We start from the raw sequence: 15,518 nt of genomic DNA on the forward strand, positions 1-15,518 counted from the left end.
GCTACTTCATTGTGATTTCTAAAATCCCACAAAAATGCAATTATCTTCTTTTTTCTTTAATGGAAGGTCTTTGCAGAAGCATCATGAGTTAATGGATTATTACAATGCTTAATATTCCCTTTCAGTGTGATAGCTATTGAAGCTTTTTTTCCTTCATTTCTCCCTTCTGTCTTTCTTTTTGTCCTTTTTCTGTGAACAGATATCATGGTACTCTAGAATCTGTCAGGAGGACCAGGTTCTTGACAGAGTTGTGCTTTACCTATGTGACTTTGAGCACATCAGGTTTCCACTATAGTTGCTAGTTCCTTCATCTGACAAGGAACAGAGCCCATTCACCTCTAAGGTGGTTTTTATATATAACATCTCTGTAAGTAAAAAAAATATGTGCATACGTGTGTCTTGACCCTCAGCAATCGGTAGCTAACTGTTCAGACAAACCATGACAGAAAAACATCCACTTAAGCCATTCTTTCTAGGGTGAGAGTGACAGCTATGCACTGCAACCTGGCATACTCTAGTGTTTTGGAGTCCAATCCCACAGCAGCTTCTCTTGCCATCACCCATAGCATACTGATGGTAGCTCCTGCCGAGCTTTACAAGGGTGCTAATGACTCCCTAAACAATGTGTTTCTTCAGTTCAGTTCAGTTCAGTCGTTCAGACGTGTCTGACTCTGAGACCCCATGGACTGCAGCACGCCAGGCCTCCCTGTCATCCCCAACTCCCGGAGTTTACTCAAATGCATGTCCACTGAGTCGGTGATGCCATCCAACCATCTCATCCTCTGTCATCCCCTTCTCCTCCTGCCTTCAATCTTTCCCAGCATCGGGGTCTTTTCAAATGAGTCAACTCTTTGCATGAGGTGGCCAAAGTATTGGAGTTTCAGCTTCAGCATCAGACCTTCCAATGAATACCTTGGAAAAGTAAATGTTCTCGAAGCCCTTGGAGAAGCCAGGTGAGAGGTGAGGAGGGTGGCCTTTAGGCAGCAGTGGAGTAGATCACATCTAATAGGTTATTTACAATATTTCTGTCATCCATCTTCAATACCATGCCAGGTTGGTCTGACATTCTGATTTCAAATCCAAACCCTTGCTTAGTGTTCCTGTGTCAATACAGTTAGCCATACTAAAGTTGGAGTTCCATTGTCCTTGGCCTCATGTTCTCAGAATCCATTCCTATATATATTCTCTAGATTCTTGTCAACCTTGATAGGTGATGTCCTGAAATTATTAGCAGATCAGATTTGGCATTTCACCATCTGGGCTATGCGGGTTTTGAAGTTTCACACCAAACACAGAGAAAAGGGAGGATGATGGGGCTGAGTGTAAGGGAGACTTGTTTCTGCATGTGTTCAACCCTCCAGGTACAGTCAATAATGAGACAGTACTGTGAAAGTTCTTATTCCCTAGATAAAGGGGGAAATTATTGGTTTTTGAAATGAGACTCAAGGACTTGAGGTGAAAAATTCTCAGATTTTTACTTTTCTGCCCAAATGCCCCTATCCTATGCCTCAGAACGTCACTCCTTTCTGGTCATATTCTTATCTTTCCTTAAATACCAAACAAGTTTATTTAGGGAGGTAACTCTGCACTACTACAATATGGTCATGGCATCAGTCCTCAAATATAGTTTCCCAAGGAGCAGAGGAAGTGAGAGACTTCTTCAAAATATAGTTTAAGCTTGCTGCCACCTGTTTGTTTTTATCAATTGGTTAGTCTAGGGTTTAAACTGCGGCAGAAGCCAACTCCCCTCATGATGTTCATAATCTCCATCCGCATGCTTCTCTGCTACAGGAATCGATCCCTCGGTACTTTGTTTCCACTTATCTTTCACTCCATGATGCCACTGGTGATCACTTAAGTAACTCTGATACTACTGCAGGGGCTTCTCAGGTGGCGCTAGTGGTAAAGAACCCACCTGGGAGTGCAGGAGACATAAGAGACATGGGTTTGATCCCTGGGTCAGGAAGAACCACTGGAGAACGGCATGGTAAACTACTCCAAGATGCTATATGTTACCACTGTGCCATTTCCCACCAGGATAAGTTTAAATGTCTAATCTTCTAATATGTGAACAATTCAATTATATTTGAATGTTTGTCTCCTGAGACTGCTCTAACACCAATATCAGTTATGAACCTGGCAGGTAGCAGAAGGCCACACAAACTGGTTAATTTGGTGAGGGTTAAATAAAGGTATTAATGCAAAGGGATATCTAAGGCTTGCAGAATTTCCAGACTAGTGTGATAAATCTAGAACTAATAACTTCTGAGAGCTGTTAACCTCCTCTGTTCCTGGAGGAATCAATATAAGAAAAGAAAGAGGCTATGAGCACTGAAGGGGAAGCTTTGAAATGGGCCATCCATCAGGATCTATGGTTTAGGTCCAGGGATGAAGGCAGCTATGATAATTTTGCTAGAAAGGAGGCTGGGAAAAAATACTCTGACCCTACTCTCTTCCCTTCTAGTCACAACCACTGGTTAAACACAACTAAGTATGCAGAGAACAAATGAGCCCACTGATGCAGTTAGTACAGCTGAGCATCCTGGAGCAGAGATGAGATTAAAAGGATGGAGCATGGATTTGGGAGAACAGAGGAAAAGTATTCAACATGTAACAAAGGCAGCAATGGAGACAAAGACATGGAGATCAGACTTTTGGATAGAAGGCGTGGAAGGAGACCATGGGACAAATGGAAACAGTAGCACGGGAACATGTACATTATCATATGTAAAACAGATAGCCAGTGGGAATGTGCTGTAAGACTTGGGGAGCCCAAACTGGGGCTCTGTGACAAACCTAGAGATGTGGGACCGGGTGGGAAGTGGAAGGGAGGTTCAGGAGAGAGAGACACATATATATACCTGTGGCTGATTCATGTTGCTGTATGGCAGAAACCAACACAATGCTGGAAAGAAACTCTCCCTCAACTAAAAATAGATAATTTGAAATGTTTAAAAAAATATTAATGAACATATAATTTTAATATGCACATGATTTTAATAACATATGCACATATATATGTATGTTCTGAACATATATATATATATATAATATGCATATGTATACACATAAGTTTAATTTGGCTTCTACATAACTAAAGAAAAATGAGAATGAAAATTCTCACTAGGAAAATTTAGTCTCAGAAAAAATTTTCTCCATCTTCAGTTCGGTCATTCAGTCATGTCCAACTCTTATGACCCCATGGACTGCAGCACACCAGGCTTCTATAGCCATCACCAACTCCTAGACCTTGCTCAAACTCTATGTAAAACTCATCAAGTCAGTGATGCCATCCAACCATCTCATCCTCTGTCATCCCCTTCCCCATCTTACTAATTCCCAATTTCTCAAAACACAGTTTTATTTAATTGCCATTAAATCCTAAGGGTTTGCATGAATCTACAATCCTGGGGGTGAAGAAACTGATTTAAATGATTCTGAGACAGGCATTCCAGTCTTTCTTATTCTATTATTTTCCTCTATTTCTCTGCATTTATCACTGATGAAGGCTTTTTTATCTCTCCTTGCTATTCTTTGGAACGCTGCATTCAAATAGGCATATCTTTCCTTTTCTCCTTTGCCTTTAGCTTCTATTCTTTTCTCAGCTATTTGTGAGGCCTCGTCAGACAACCATTTTGCTTTTTTGCAATTCTTTACAATGGGGATGGTCTTGATCCCTGCCTCCTGTACAATTTCACAAATCTCCATCCATAGTCCTTCAGGCACTATGGCCATCAGATCTAATCCCTTAAAACTATTTTGCACATTCACTGTATAATCATAAGAGGTTTGATTTAGGTCAGACCTGAATGGTCTATTTGTTTTTCTTACTTTCTTCAATTTAAGTCTGAATATGGCAATAAGGAGTTCATGGTCTGAGCCACAGTCAACTGCTGGTCTTGTTTTTTGACTGTATAGAGCTTCTACATATTACCAAATTCAGACTTAAATTGAAAAAAGTACCGAAAACCACTAGACCATTCAGGTATGACCTAAATAAAATCCCTTATGATTATACAGTGGAAGTGAGAAATAGATTTAAGGGCCTAGATCTGATCAATAGAGTGCCTGATGAACTATGGAATGAGGTTCGTAACATTGTACAGGAGACAGGGATCAAGACCATCCCCATGGAAAACAAATGCAAAAAAGCAAAATGGCTGTCTGGGGAGGGCTTACAAACAGCTGTGAAAAGAAGAGAAGTGAAAAGCAAAGGAGAAATGAAAAGATATAAGCATCTGAATGCAGAGTTCCAAAGAATAGCAAGGAGAGATAAGAAAGCCTTCCTCAGCGATCAATGCAAAGAAATAGAGGAAAACAACAGAATGGGAAAGACTAGAGATCTCTTCAAGAAAATCAGAGATACCAATGGAGTATTTCATGCAAAGATGGGCTTGATAAAGGACAGAAATGGTATGGACCTAACAGAAGCAGAAGATATTAAGAAGAGGTGGCAAGAATACACAGAAGAATTGTACAAAAAGATATTCATGTCCCAGATAATCATGATGGTGTGATCACTGACCTAGAGCCAGACATCCTGGAATGTGAAGTCAAGTGGGCCTTAGAAAGCATCACTATGAACAAAGCTAGTGGAAGTGATGGAATTCCAGTTGAGCTATTTCAAATCCTGAAAGATGATGCTGTGAAAGTGCTGCACTCAATATGCCAGCAAATTTGGAAAACTCAGCAGTGGCCACAGGACTGGAAAAGTTTAGTTTTCATTTCAATCCCAAAGAAAGGCAATGCAAAAGAATAATTAAACTAGCAAACAATTGCACTCATCTCACACGCTAGTAAAGTAATGCTCAAAATTCTCCAAGCCAGGCTTCAGCAATACATGAACCATGAACTTCCTGATGTTCAAGCTGGTTTTAGAAAAGGCAGAGGAACCAGAGATCAAATTGCCAAAATCCGCTGGATCATGGAAAAAGCAAGAGTTCCAGAAAAACATCTATTTCTGCTTTATTGACTAGGCCAAAGCCTTTGACTGTGTGGATCACAATAAACTGTGGAAAATTCTGAAACAGATGGGAATACCAGACCACCTGACCTGCCTCTTTAGAAATCTGTATGCAGGTCAGGAATTAACAGTTAGAACTGGACATGGAACAACAGACTGGTTCCAAATAGGAAAAGGAGTATGTCAAGTCTGCATATTTTCACTCTGCTTATTTAACTTATATGCAGAGTACATCATGAGAAATGCTGGGCTGTAAGAAACACAAGCTGGAATCAAGATTGCTGGGAGAAATATCAGTAACCTCAGATATGCAGATGACACCACCCTTATGGCAGAAAGTGAAGAGGAACTCAAAAGCCTCTTGATGAAAGTGAAAGTGGAGAGTGAAAAAGTTGGCTTAAAGCTCAACATTCAGAAAACGAAGATCATAGCATCTGGTACCATCACTTCATGGGAAATAGATGGGGAAACAGTGGAAACAGTGGCAGACTTTATTTTTGGGGGCTCCAAAATCACTGCAGATGGTGACTGCAGCCATGAAATTAAAAGACACTCCTTGGAAGGAAAGTTATGACGAACCTAGATAGCATTTTCAAAAGCAGAGAGATTACTTTGCCAACAAAGGTCTGGCTAGTCAAGGCTATGTTTTTTCCTGTGGTCATGTATGGATGTGAGAGTTGGACTGTGAAGAAGGCTGAGCGCCGAAGAATTGATGCTTTTGAACTGTGGTGTTGGAGAAGACTCTTGAAAGTCCCTTGGACTGCAAGGAGATCCAACCAGTCCATCCTGGAGGAGATCAGTCCTGGGTATTCATTAGAAGGAATGATGCTAAAGCTGAAACTCCAGTACTTTGGCCACCTCATGTGAAGAGTTAACTCATTGGAAAAGACTCTGATGCTGGGAGGGATTGGGGGCAGGAGGAAAGGTTGACGACAGAGGATGAGATGACTGGATGTTATCAGTGACTCGATGGACATGAGTCTGAGTGAACTCTGGGAGTTGGTGATGGACAGGGAGGCCTGTCTTGCTGTGATTCATGGGGTTGCAAAGAGTTGGACACGATTGAGCGACTGAACTGGACTGAACTGATAGAGCTTCTCCCTCTTTGGCTGCAAAGAGTATAATCAATCTGATTTTGGTATTGATCATATGGTGATGTCCATGTGTAGAGTCTTCTCTTGTGTTGTTGAAAGAGGGTGTTTGCTATGATCAGTGCGTTCTCTTGGCAAAACTCTATTAGCTTTTGCCCTGCTTCATTCTGTACTCCAAGGTGAAATTTGCTTGTTACTCTAGGTATTTCTTGACTTCCTACTTTTGCATTCCATTCCCCGACAATGAAAAGGACATCTTTTTGGGGTGTTAGTTCTAGAACATATTCTAGGTCTTCATAGAACCATTCAACTTCAGCTTCTTGAGCATTACTGGTCAGGGCATAGACTTGGATTACTGTGATACTGAATGGTTTGCCCTGGAAACAAACAGAGATCATTCTGTCACTTTTGAAATTGAATCCAAGTACTGCATTTCAGGCTCTTTTGTTGACTATGATGGTTACTCCATTTCTTCTGAGGGATTCTTGCCCACAGTAGTAGATAATGGTCATCTGAGTTAAGTTCACCCATTCCAGTCCATTTTAGTTCGCTGATTCTTAAAATGTCAATGTTCACTTTTGTCATCTCCTGTTTAACCACTTCCAATTTGCCTTGATTCATGGACCTAGCATTTCGTCTACATCAATTTAATACTTTGCCAAATATTTGACCCTATATTAAATTAATGTAGAATACATCAATTTTACAAAGACAAAAATTTACAATGATATTTTCTATGTACCCATTTAGAGCTCTTGAATAAATATGGTGGAGTTACTTCCTAAAAATAAACATGTATAAAATCTTGAGTCAATTTCCAAAAATTCAGCCACTCCAAATATTTTCCCCACAGAATGAAGCTTGTGCACTAAAATTCAAAATCAAACTTTATACAAAAATCCATCAAATTCCTTTATGTCTCTAAGACCTTCCAAAGATAGTCAGGCAGATAAATGTTATGGAAAATATAGTATTGCTAAGAAGCATAGTAAGTTCCCATCGTGGCTCAGTGGTAAAGAATCCACTTGCAGTTTAGGAGATGCGGGTCTGATGCCTGGGTCAGGAAGATCCCCTGCAGAAAGAAATGGCAAACCACTCTAACATTCTTGTCTGGAGAAACCCAAGGACAGAGGGGCCTGGCAGGCTACAGTTCATGGAGTTGCAACACTCCAGCATGACTAAGCAACTAAACAACAACTACAGAATCAAGCATACTACAGTATCTTAAAACATCAAACAAACTAATATCGTATGTTTAAAATAGTTAACAATAAAAGAAGTAATAAAAAACAACATGGTTTAATCAGTGTTTCTTCTTTTAAGTACAACATGCTGCATTTACTTGAAATATGGTAATGTTTACAAACATGTTAATAAGCCAATAGCCTAGAAAATGCAATGAGAACATTCTGCAAAAACAGGTCACCATCATCTCTGAGGTCTTATGGTCTTTGCTGCTTTCCAGAAGGCCTCTTTGACATCTTTGTTTCTCAGGCTATAGATGAGAGGGTTGAGCAGTGGATTGACCACAGTGTAGAACAGGGCAGCCACTTTGTCTCTCTTCAGGGAGTAGGTGGAGCTCGGCCTTGAGTACATGAAAAGCAAGGATCCATAGAAGAGCATGACCGAGACCAGGTGTGAGGCACAGGTGGAGAAAGCTTTGTGCCTTCCTGAAGCCGTACGGATCCGCAGAATAGCGAGAAGGATGTGGAAATAGGAAATGATGATGACAAGAATGCTCGAGAGGACCGTGAAACCCACAAGACCCAGGAGGACCTGCTCATAGACCTTGGTGTCTGTACATGACATCTTCACCAGTGGTGGTGCATCACAGAAAAAGTGATCAATGATATTTTTGCCACAGAAACTCAGGCGAAAAGTGTTGGCAGTATGGGCTATGGCATTCGAGAAGCCTCCTATATAGGAGCCAGCAACAAGTCTGGAACAGACAGAATGAGACATAGAACTTGAATAAAGTAGCGGGTTACAGATTGCCATGTGGCGGTCATATGCCATGGCTGCTAGGAGATAGCACTCAGTGTAGGCTACAACACAAGAAAAGAATAGCTGGGCTCCACATTCAGCCAAGGAAAAGCGCTTGTCTTCTGAGATACAAGTAGCCAGGATTCTGGGAGTGTACACCGAGGTGTACCAGAAATCCAAGAAAGACAGATTGCCAATGAAAAAATACATAGGTGTGTGCAGGTGGGAATCAATATGAATTAAGATAACCAGGGTCATGTTCCCTGACAAGGTTACCAAATAGACAGTCAGAAATACTCCAAATAGTATTAGTTGCCATTGGGGGTCTGTTGAGAGACCCAGTAAGATGAATTCAGTCAGGATGGTGCGATTTCCAACATCCATGTCCACTAGGAGAAAGATTGATAAGATAATGAGAAAAAAATTGCTGATTTTTCTTTTGGAATAAAGAAGTAAAGGTATCAATAAACTCAACAACTGCTAGGAGGCATATTAATCCCTTACAATGTCGGTAAAATACCTCATCTTCAGTCTGTCACTTGGGAAGACCACTAGAATTGGGGAAAATAGCTGATTTTAGAATTAAGGCTTTCACTTGCTATTTGCTTGATGCAGGGTGAGTATCTGAGTCTCATCAAATGAATGAACAAAATGAGGACACTGACAGGTTGGCTGATTGAGTTAAGCAGATACAAAGGAAAATGTCAGCCAAACATCTGGTACATGATGAGTGGTCAAAATTTTGAGTATTCTGCATGTATTATTAAGAATCTATGTGTCTAGCATGATGCTGATAGTTCAACAAATATCAATACACTGTACTGCTCCTGTCACTATTAGCACACATATAAATACACACACACACACACACACACACACACACACATACACACACACATTTCACTTTGTTTGGACAGAGCCCTAAATCCTATACTTAACCCACTTAATACTTTCCACAGTTTTTAAAGATATTATTATAATCTTGATGTAGTTTAAGAGATGTTTCCAAGGACCTAGAACTGATCAACAGCAGAGATAGTAGTTGAACCTAGAATTTTCTGTACCAAAACCTCATGTTCTCAACTGTTAAGCCGTTGACCTCTCTTATAAGTAAATATATTTTTCTCTTCCTCTTCCAGCTAAGGCAATCCTATAATTCTCTGACAACTTGAATTTCTTTGCCTTCAAAGTGAGAAAAGTATTCTGCACTTTTCTCTAGTTCATGGGAGATTTATATACATAGTTGAAGCATATTTGGATTCAGTAATGTTGAATATTACAAAAAGAACCAAATTTTTGGTGTCAAAGCTCCATTGAAAAATTATGACTCCTTCCAGGTTTATATCTTGAACTTCCAGAGCTCTTGGAGATTGAACTTTCATCTCTTATATCTCCTGCATTGACGTTGAATATTACAAAAAGAACCAACTTTTTGGTGTCAAAGCTCCATTGAAAAATTATGACTCCTTCCAGGTTTATATCTTGAACTTCCAGAGCTCTCGGAGATTGAACTTGCATCTCTTACATCTCCTGCATTGACAGGCAGATTCTTCACCACTAGCTCCACCTGCGCAGCCCCCATTAGGCAGTGAGAGAAAGTGAAACAGAGAGAACCGGGGTTTACTTTCATGTGAAAATACTCATCTCTGAGGCAAACCAGAGGCAGTTCTATACCTAGAATGCAAACCCAAATGTTCTCCCTCAAGGTATATTGGTTCCACTTGTTACTTAGTGAAGTAGCTTAACCTTTTAATGACTTGTTTTCCTAACCTTTCCAATGTAGCTGAGGGTTCAGAGAGGATGTGACTTGACTGATGACATGATGGTAAAAGCAACTTTGGAGTCCCGAAGGCCATTCCATTTCTTTTCAGCATATAATGGATTTCTTCTCATTAATACCCAAAGCACAGATGCTTTAGTCATATATCCTAGGTTCTGTAAACTTGTTTTAACTTAAATTTTTATAATCCTCCCTCTTACCACTTCTCTTCATCTATTAGAACTTCAACCAAAGTGTATTAGTTACATGACTGATTCTCATGCATCCTAGGAGCTTCACAGTTATAGTGCCATTGTTATTCAGTTGTACAATACAACTTTCTAAATATACTCAAACTTAATAGAATTATCTTGGGTGGAGTTTTTGGTTATTATATTCAGTTCAGTTGCTCAGTCGTGTCCAACTCTTTGTGACCCCATGGACTGCAGCATGTCAGGCCTCCCTGTCCATCACCAACTCCCAGAGTTTACTGAAACTCATGTCCATAGAGTCAGTGATGCCATCCAACCATCTCATCTTCTGTCATCCCCTTCTCCTCCTGCCTTCAATCTTTTCCAGCATCACAGTCTTTTCAAATGAGTCAGTCCTTCCACATCAGGTGGTCAAAGTACTGGAGTTTCAGCTTCAGCATCAGTCCTTCCAATGGATATTCAGGACTGATTTCCTCTAGGATAGACTACTTGGATTTCCTTGCAGTCCAAGGGACTGTCAAGAGTCTTCTCCAACACAGTTCAAAAGCATCAATTCTTCAGTGCTCAGCTTTCTTTACATTGATAATGTATAAAAGGGTGCATTATAGGTTCTTCCTTTTAGGTCCAGTGGCTAAGACTCCACTCTCCCAATGCAAGAGGCCCAGGTTCAATCCCTGTTCAGGAAACTAGATCCCGTGTGCTGCCACTAAGAGTTGGCATGCTGCAACTAATAGATCCTGCATGCTACAATGAACATCAAAGATGTCTCACAATGAAACTAAGACTTGATGCAGCCAAAAAAATTAATAAGCATAAATGTTAAAAGAAGAAAAAGAAACACAATGCAAAAAACAAATGAATAAGAAGCCTATAGACACCATCTCAATAGTTAATATAAATTTCTCTACTACATTATCACTTAAAGAATAAAAAATATCTGAGACTTATTAAGCCTCATTTTAAAAAAGTTTATATCAGAGTACAGTTCATTTACAATGTTGTGTTAGTTTCAGATATACAGTAAAGAAAATTCATTACATATATCTCCACTTTTTCTTAGATTCCTTTCCCATAGGCCATTGTAGAGTATTGAATAGGGTTTCCTGTGCTATACAACATGTTCTCATTATTTATAGATTTTATAATGTTCATGCATGCTTGCTCAGTCCTGTCCAGTTCTTTGTGATCCTATGATCTATAGCCCACCAGACTCCTCTGTCCATGGGATTTTCCAGCAAGAATATTGGAGTGGTTTGCCATTTCCTCCTTCAGGGGATCTTCCCTACCCAGGGATCAAACCCAAGTCTGTTACATCTTCTGCATTGGCAGGAGGATTCTTTACCCCTAGCACCACCTGGGAAGTGCCTAGATCCATCCATGTGGTTGCAAATGCTATTATTTTTTATTTTTATGATTGAATAATATTCTACATGTACCACCATAAACATAATATTCATTTTTAATAGAATATAATCTGAGGAACAAAACTAAAATTTCTGCACAGACCAATTACTACCCTTCTATGACTGCCCTCTAAAGAGGAATATAACTGGGAAAAAAAAAAAACAAAAAACAAAACAAAACAAAAAATGTTCTGCTATGCCAAAAGTGTTCCCAGAAGAAGAAATATTTATATGACCCTGTAAAATGAATCCAGTTCTGGCCCCTTGTCAAGGGTAATGTGAGAGAGGAGAGGATTTTCACAACCAAAAGAAATATATATATATATATATATATATATATGTGTGTGTGTGTGTGTGTGTGTGTGTGTGTGTGTGATCCTTAACATGAGAGTCTGGTGAACTAAGAAACTAAGAATGGTTAACTTAAGAAAGGGGTGGAGAGAGGAATCAGGAATGAGTCATAAGAGTTATCCATTCACTAAGCTTACTGGAAGCCATATTGGGAATTGGAGTCTTGAAACCAACACAAATGGGAACACTGCCATCATGAGGAAGTAACATGGTCAGAAGTATATTTTCAAGGTTCATTTTGACTGCAAATCAGAGAATGGACTGAAAGAGAGGAAAAGTTCCCTCTAACAGAAATTTCTCTGAAATCCTTTGTTCTTTATTACCTGCTAAGGCTACCCTCTGGAGAAGGCAATGGCACCCCACTCCAGTACTCTTGCCTGGAGAATCCAATGGATGGAGGAACCTGTAGGCTGCAGTCCATGGGTCGCGAAGAGTCGGGCACGACTGAGCAACTTCACTTTCACTTTTCACTTTCATATATTGGAGAAGGCAATGGCAACCCACTCCAGTGTTCTTGCCTGGAGAATCCCAGGGACAGGGGAGCCTGGTGGGCTGCAGTCTATGGAGTCACACATAGTTGGACACGACTGAAGTGACTTAGCAGGAGCAGCAACAAGGCTACCTCTGATAAAGGTAGGAAAGAGGCACTCAGAAGTCTTAGGAAAATTCCTATGGCTTGCAAAAACTGGGAACTTGTGGTAACAAACAAACTCAGCAACTCTCAGTTTCAATTCCTCTTCTAACCAGGAATGTGTATTAATATAGCAATTTAACCTTCAAAGACTAGGAAAGTCTTAAAGACAAGATCTTTTCAAGTTATTAGTTAACAGTGGAAGCATCTTTTCTGTATTTTTACACAAGAAGCTCCAAAATCTTGAAAAGAGTGAATAAATAAATTTGGTGGAACTTTTAGAACATTCTATTAAAAGACCAAATCATGTAGTCATCATTATGAGATCACAGATTAATCATATTATCCGTTGTGCATGTGTGCAGTGTGCTAAGTCACTTCAGTCTGACTCTTTGCAATGCTATGGACTGTAGCCCACGAAATGAACTCTCTAATGGGCTTCCCTGGTGGTTCAGATGGTAAAGAACTCACCGTCAATGCAGGAGACCCAGGGTCAGTCTCTAAATTAGAGAGGTAAATTAACCACAAACCAATGATCTATGTGACTAATATTTTAATGACTTTTTAAAATTGATTTCATGAAATCAAGAGTAGATTCTCTTATTCTACCCTTTGATCTGGGATGACCTTGTGGTTTGCACTGACAAATAGTTTGCCACATTGGCAGCACCATGTAGATGTTAAGCACCGATCTCAAGAAACACTGGGCTTCCCTAGTGGCTCAGACAGTAAAGCATCCATCTGCTACGCAGGAGACCCAGGTTCGATCCCTGGGTCAGGAAGATCCCCTGGAGAAGGGAAGGCTACCCACTCCATCATTCTTGCCTGAAGAGTTCCATGGACAGAGGAGCCTGGCAAGCCACAGTCCATGGGGTCACAAAGAGTCAGGCATGACTGAGTGACACACATACAAGAAACATTACCTGCTTCTGTTCTCACTTTTAAAATTCTGACACCACCATAAAAATAAGCCTCAGCTAGATTGCTGAAAGATGAGACATCTGATTACATTCTCTTTTGGACCTCCTTTCTCACAGCAAGCTAGACCCCAGTCATATGAGCGAGTCCATTCTTCCTCACCTAGCCCTCGCTAACATAACAGCTGAGCAGAGACCATCAGCAAGCCTAGCTGGGAACGGACAGGGCTGGCATAGTCAGCCTTGCATAGCTGCACAGTTGGAATGGCACCTGAGTTCAAATCCTGATTGGGTCACTTGATGGGTCTGTAATCGTGAGCAAGTCTTTTAATAACCTCCAACCCACACTTTTTCATGTTTAAGAAATGAGAAAAATATCAATGATATGTACATAAAAGTGTCACCAGAAAATATCATAAAGTAACAGCTATTTTCATTCCGAGAAAAATGAGTAATGCTTGACCTATCTTTTAAATCTGACCTCAAGAAAAAACAATGTGGCTAAGTTCCCACAAGGAAACCATTTAAGCCAGAATAATGGTGTCCCCCATAATCTTTCTAAAACCCAGAAAAGTAATATATATACATATATTTGCCTACTCACATGCACTCAGTAAATGATTGGCAGGCTTTGAAATGCACATTTTAGTGCCTTGACTTGATAGGGGCAGAGCCTGATGCTAATCACCTATGTGTGTGTGTCTGTGTATATGTTTTGCATTTTTGTTTCTTTTTTATGGAGGTAGATCTGGTTTGCAGTAATGTGTTAGTTTCAGGTGTATAGCACAGTGATTCAGTTCTCTTTCTACCTATATTTCAAAGTTATTACAAGATATAATTTCCTGTTCTGTACAGTGAATCCTTTTGCTTACCTATTAGGACTGTGGGATCAACAGATACAAACATGTGTGCTTTTAAGAATGCCAGTGTCCTCCCTGGAGCACAATTTCACCCCAGTAAAAATTAGTTGATCCTTTTCCAGCATTTAGTTCCTAAGATTCCATTTATTAATATCCCTTATAGAATCTAAAGTTATAAAATAAAATAAATTAATTAAAATAAATTTAAAAAAAAATAAAAAAAAAAAGAATCTATCATAAAGATCAGAGTAGAAAGGTTGTCTACAACATCATGTATAAGAACAGATTAGAGTTAGTCCTCAGTCATGTCCGACTCTTTTGTGACCCCATGGACAGTAGCCCACCAGGTTCCTCTGTTCATGGAATTCTCTAGGCAAGAACACTGGAATGGGTTGCCATTCCCTTCTCCAGAAGAACAGATTAGTAATCCTTAAATATGCATGTAGTTTGGATACATGGGCCATTCTCATCATCTTGATTGAAGAGAGAGACGCGATGCACCACAGAAAAACAGCACTCCTCTTTTCGCTTTAAAATTTTCACATTCTTATTTCCCTAAAAATCAATCGTTGAGGTTGTTTATTCTAATTGCCACTCTCTGGTTCTTTACCTGACTTGGATTAAATTTGTAGACTTGTGGATCTCTTTGAGAACACATTAAAAGGAGTATTATCTTCTTCCCAGCATCCAAAATTTCCTGTGTTTAAATAAACAACAACTGGGAGCTGACTGTGGCTCAGACCATGAAGCCCTTATTGCCAAATTCAGACTTAAACTGAAGAAAGTAGGGAAAACCACTAGACCATTCAGGTATGACCTAAATCAAGTCTCTTACACTTATACAGTGGAAGTGAGAAATAGATTCAGGGGATTAGATCTGATTGACAGAGTACCTGAAGAACTATGGACAAAGGTTTGTGACATTGTACAGGAGGCAGTGATGAAGACCATCCCCAAGAAAAGGAAACACAAAAAGATAAAATGGTTGTCTGAGGAGGTCTTACAAATATATGTGAAAAGAAGAGAAGCAAAAGGCAATGGGGAAAAGAGAAAAAAAAAAATTCCCATTTGAGTGCAAAGTTCCAAAGAATAGCAAAGAGAGATAAGAAAGCCTTCCTCAGTAATCAATTCAAAGAAATAGAGGAAAACAATAGAATGGGAAAGACTAGAGATCTCATCAAGAAAATTAGAGATACAAAGGGAATATTTCATGCAAAGATGGCCACATAAAGGACAGAAATGGCCTGGACCTAACAGAATCAGAAGATATTAAGAAGAGCTGGCAAGAATACACAGAACTGTACAAAAAAGATCTTCATGACCCAGATAATCATGATGGTGTGGTCAC

At 39.8% G+C, this 15,518-nt stretch overlaps 1 protein-coding gene across 1 annotated transcript; it reads right to left on the reverse strand.

Annotated features, from left to right (window-relative positions):
* Nucleotides 1–7,482: 7,482 nt before the first annotated feature.
* On the reverse strand, nucleotides 7,483–8,421 carry LOC109569124 (olfactory receptor 9G4). The gene has a single exon (XM_019974434.2). The coding sequence runs from the start codon at nucleotides 8,419–8,421 to the stop codon at nucleotides 7,483–7,485; it is 939 nt and encodes a 312-aa protein (XP_019829993.2).
* Between the last annotated feature and the right edge of the window lie 7,097 nt (nucleotides 8,422–15,518).

Source organism: Bos indicus, chromosome 15 (genome assembly GCF_029378745.1).
Source record: "Bos indicus isolate NIAB-ARS_2022 breed Sahiwal x Tharparkar chromosome 15, NIAB-ARS_B.indTharparkar_mat_pri_1.0, whole genome shotgun sequence".
Taxonomy (NCBI): Eukaryota; Metazoa; Chordata; class Mammalia; order Artiodactyla; family Bovidae; genus Bos; species Bos indicus.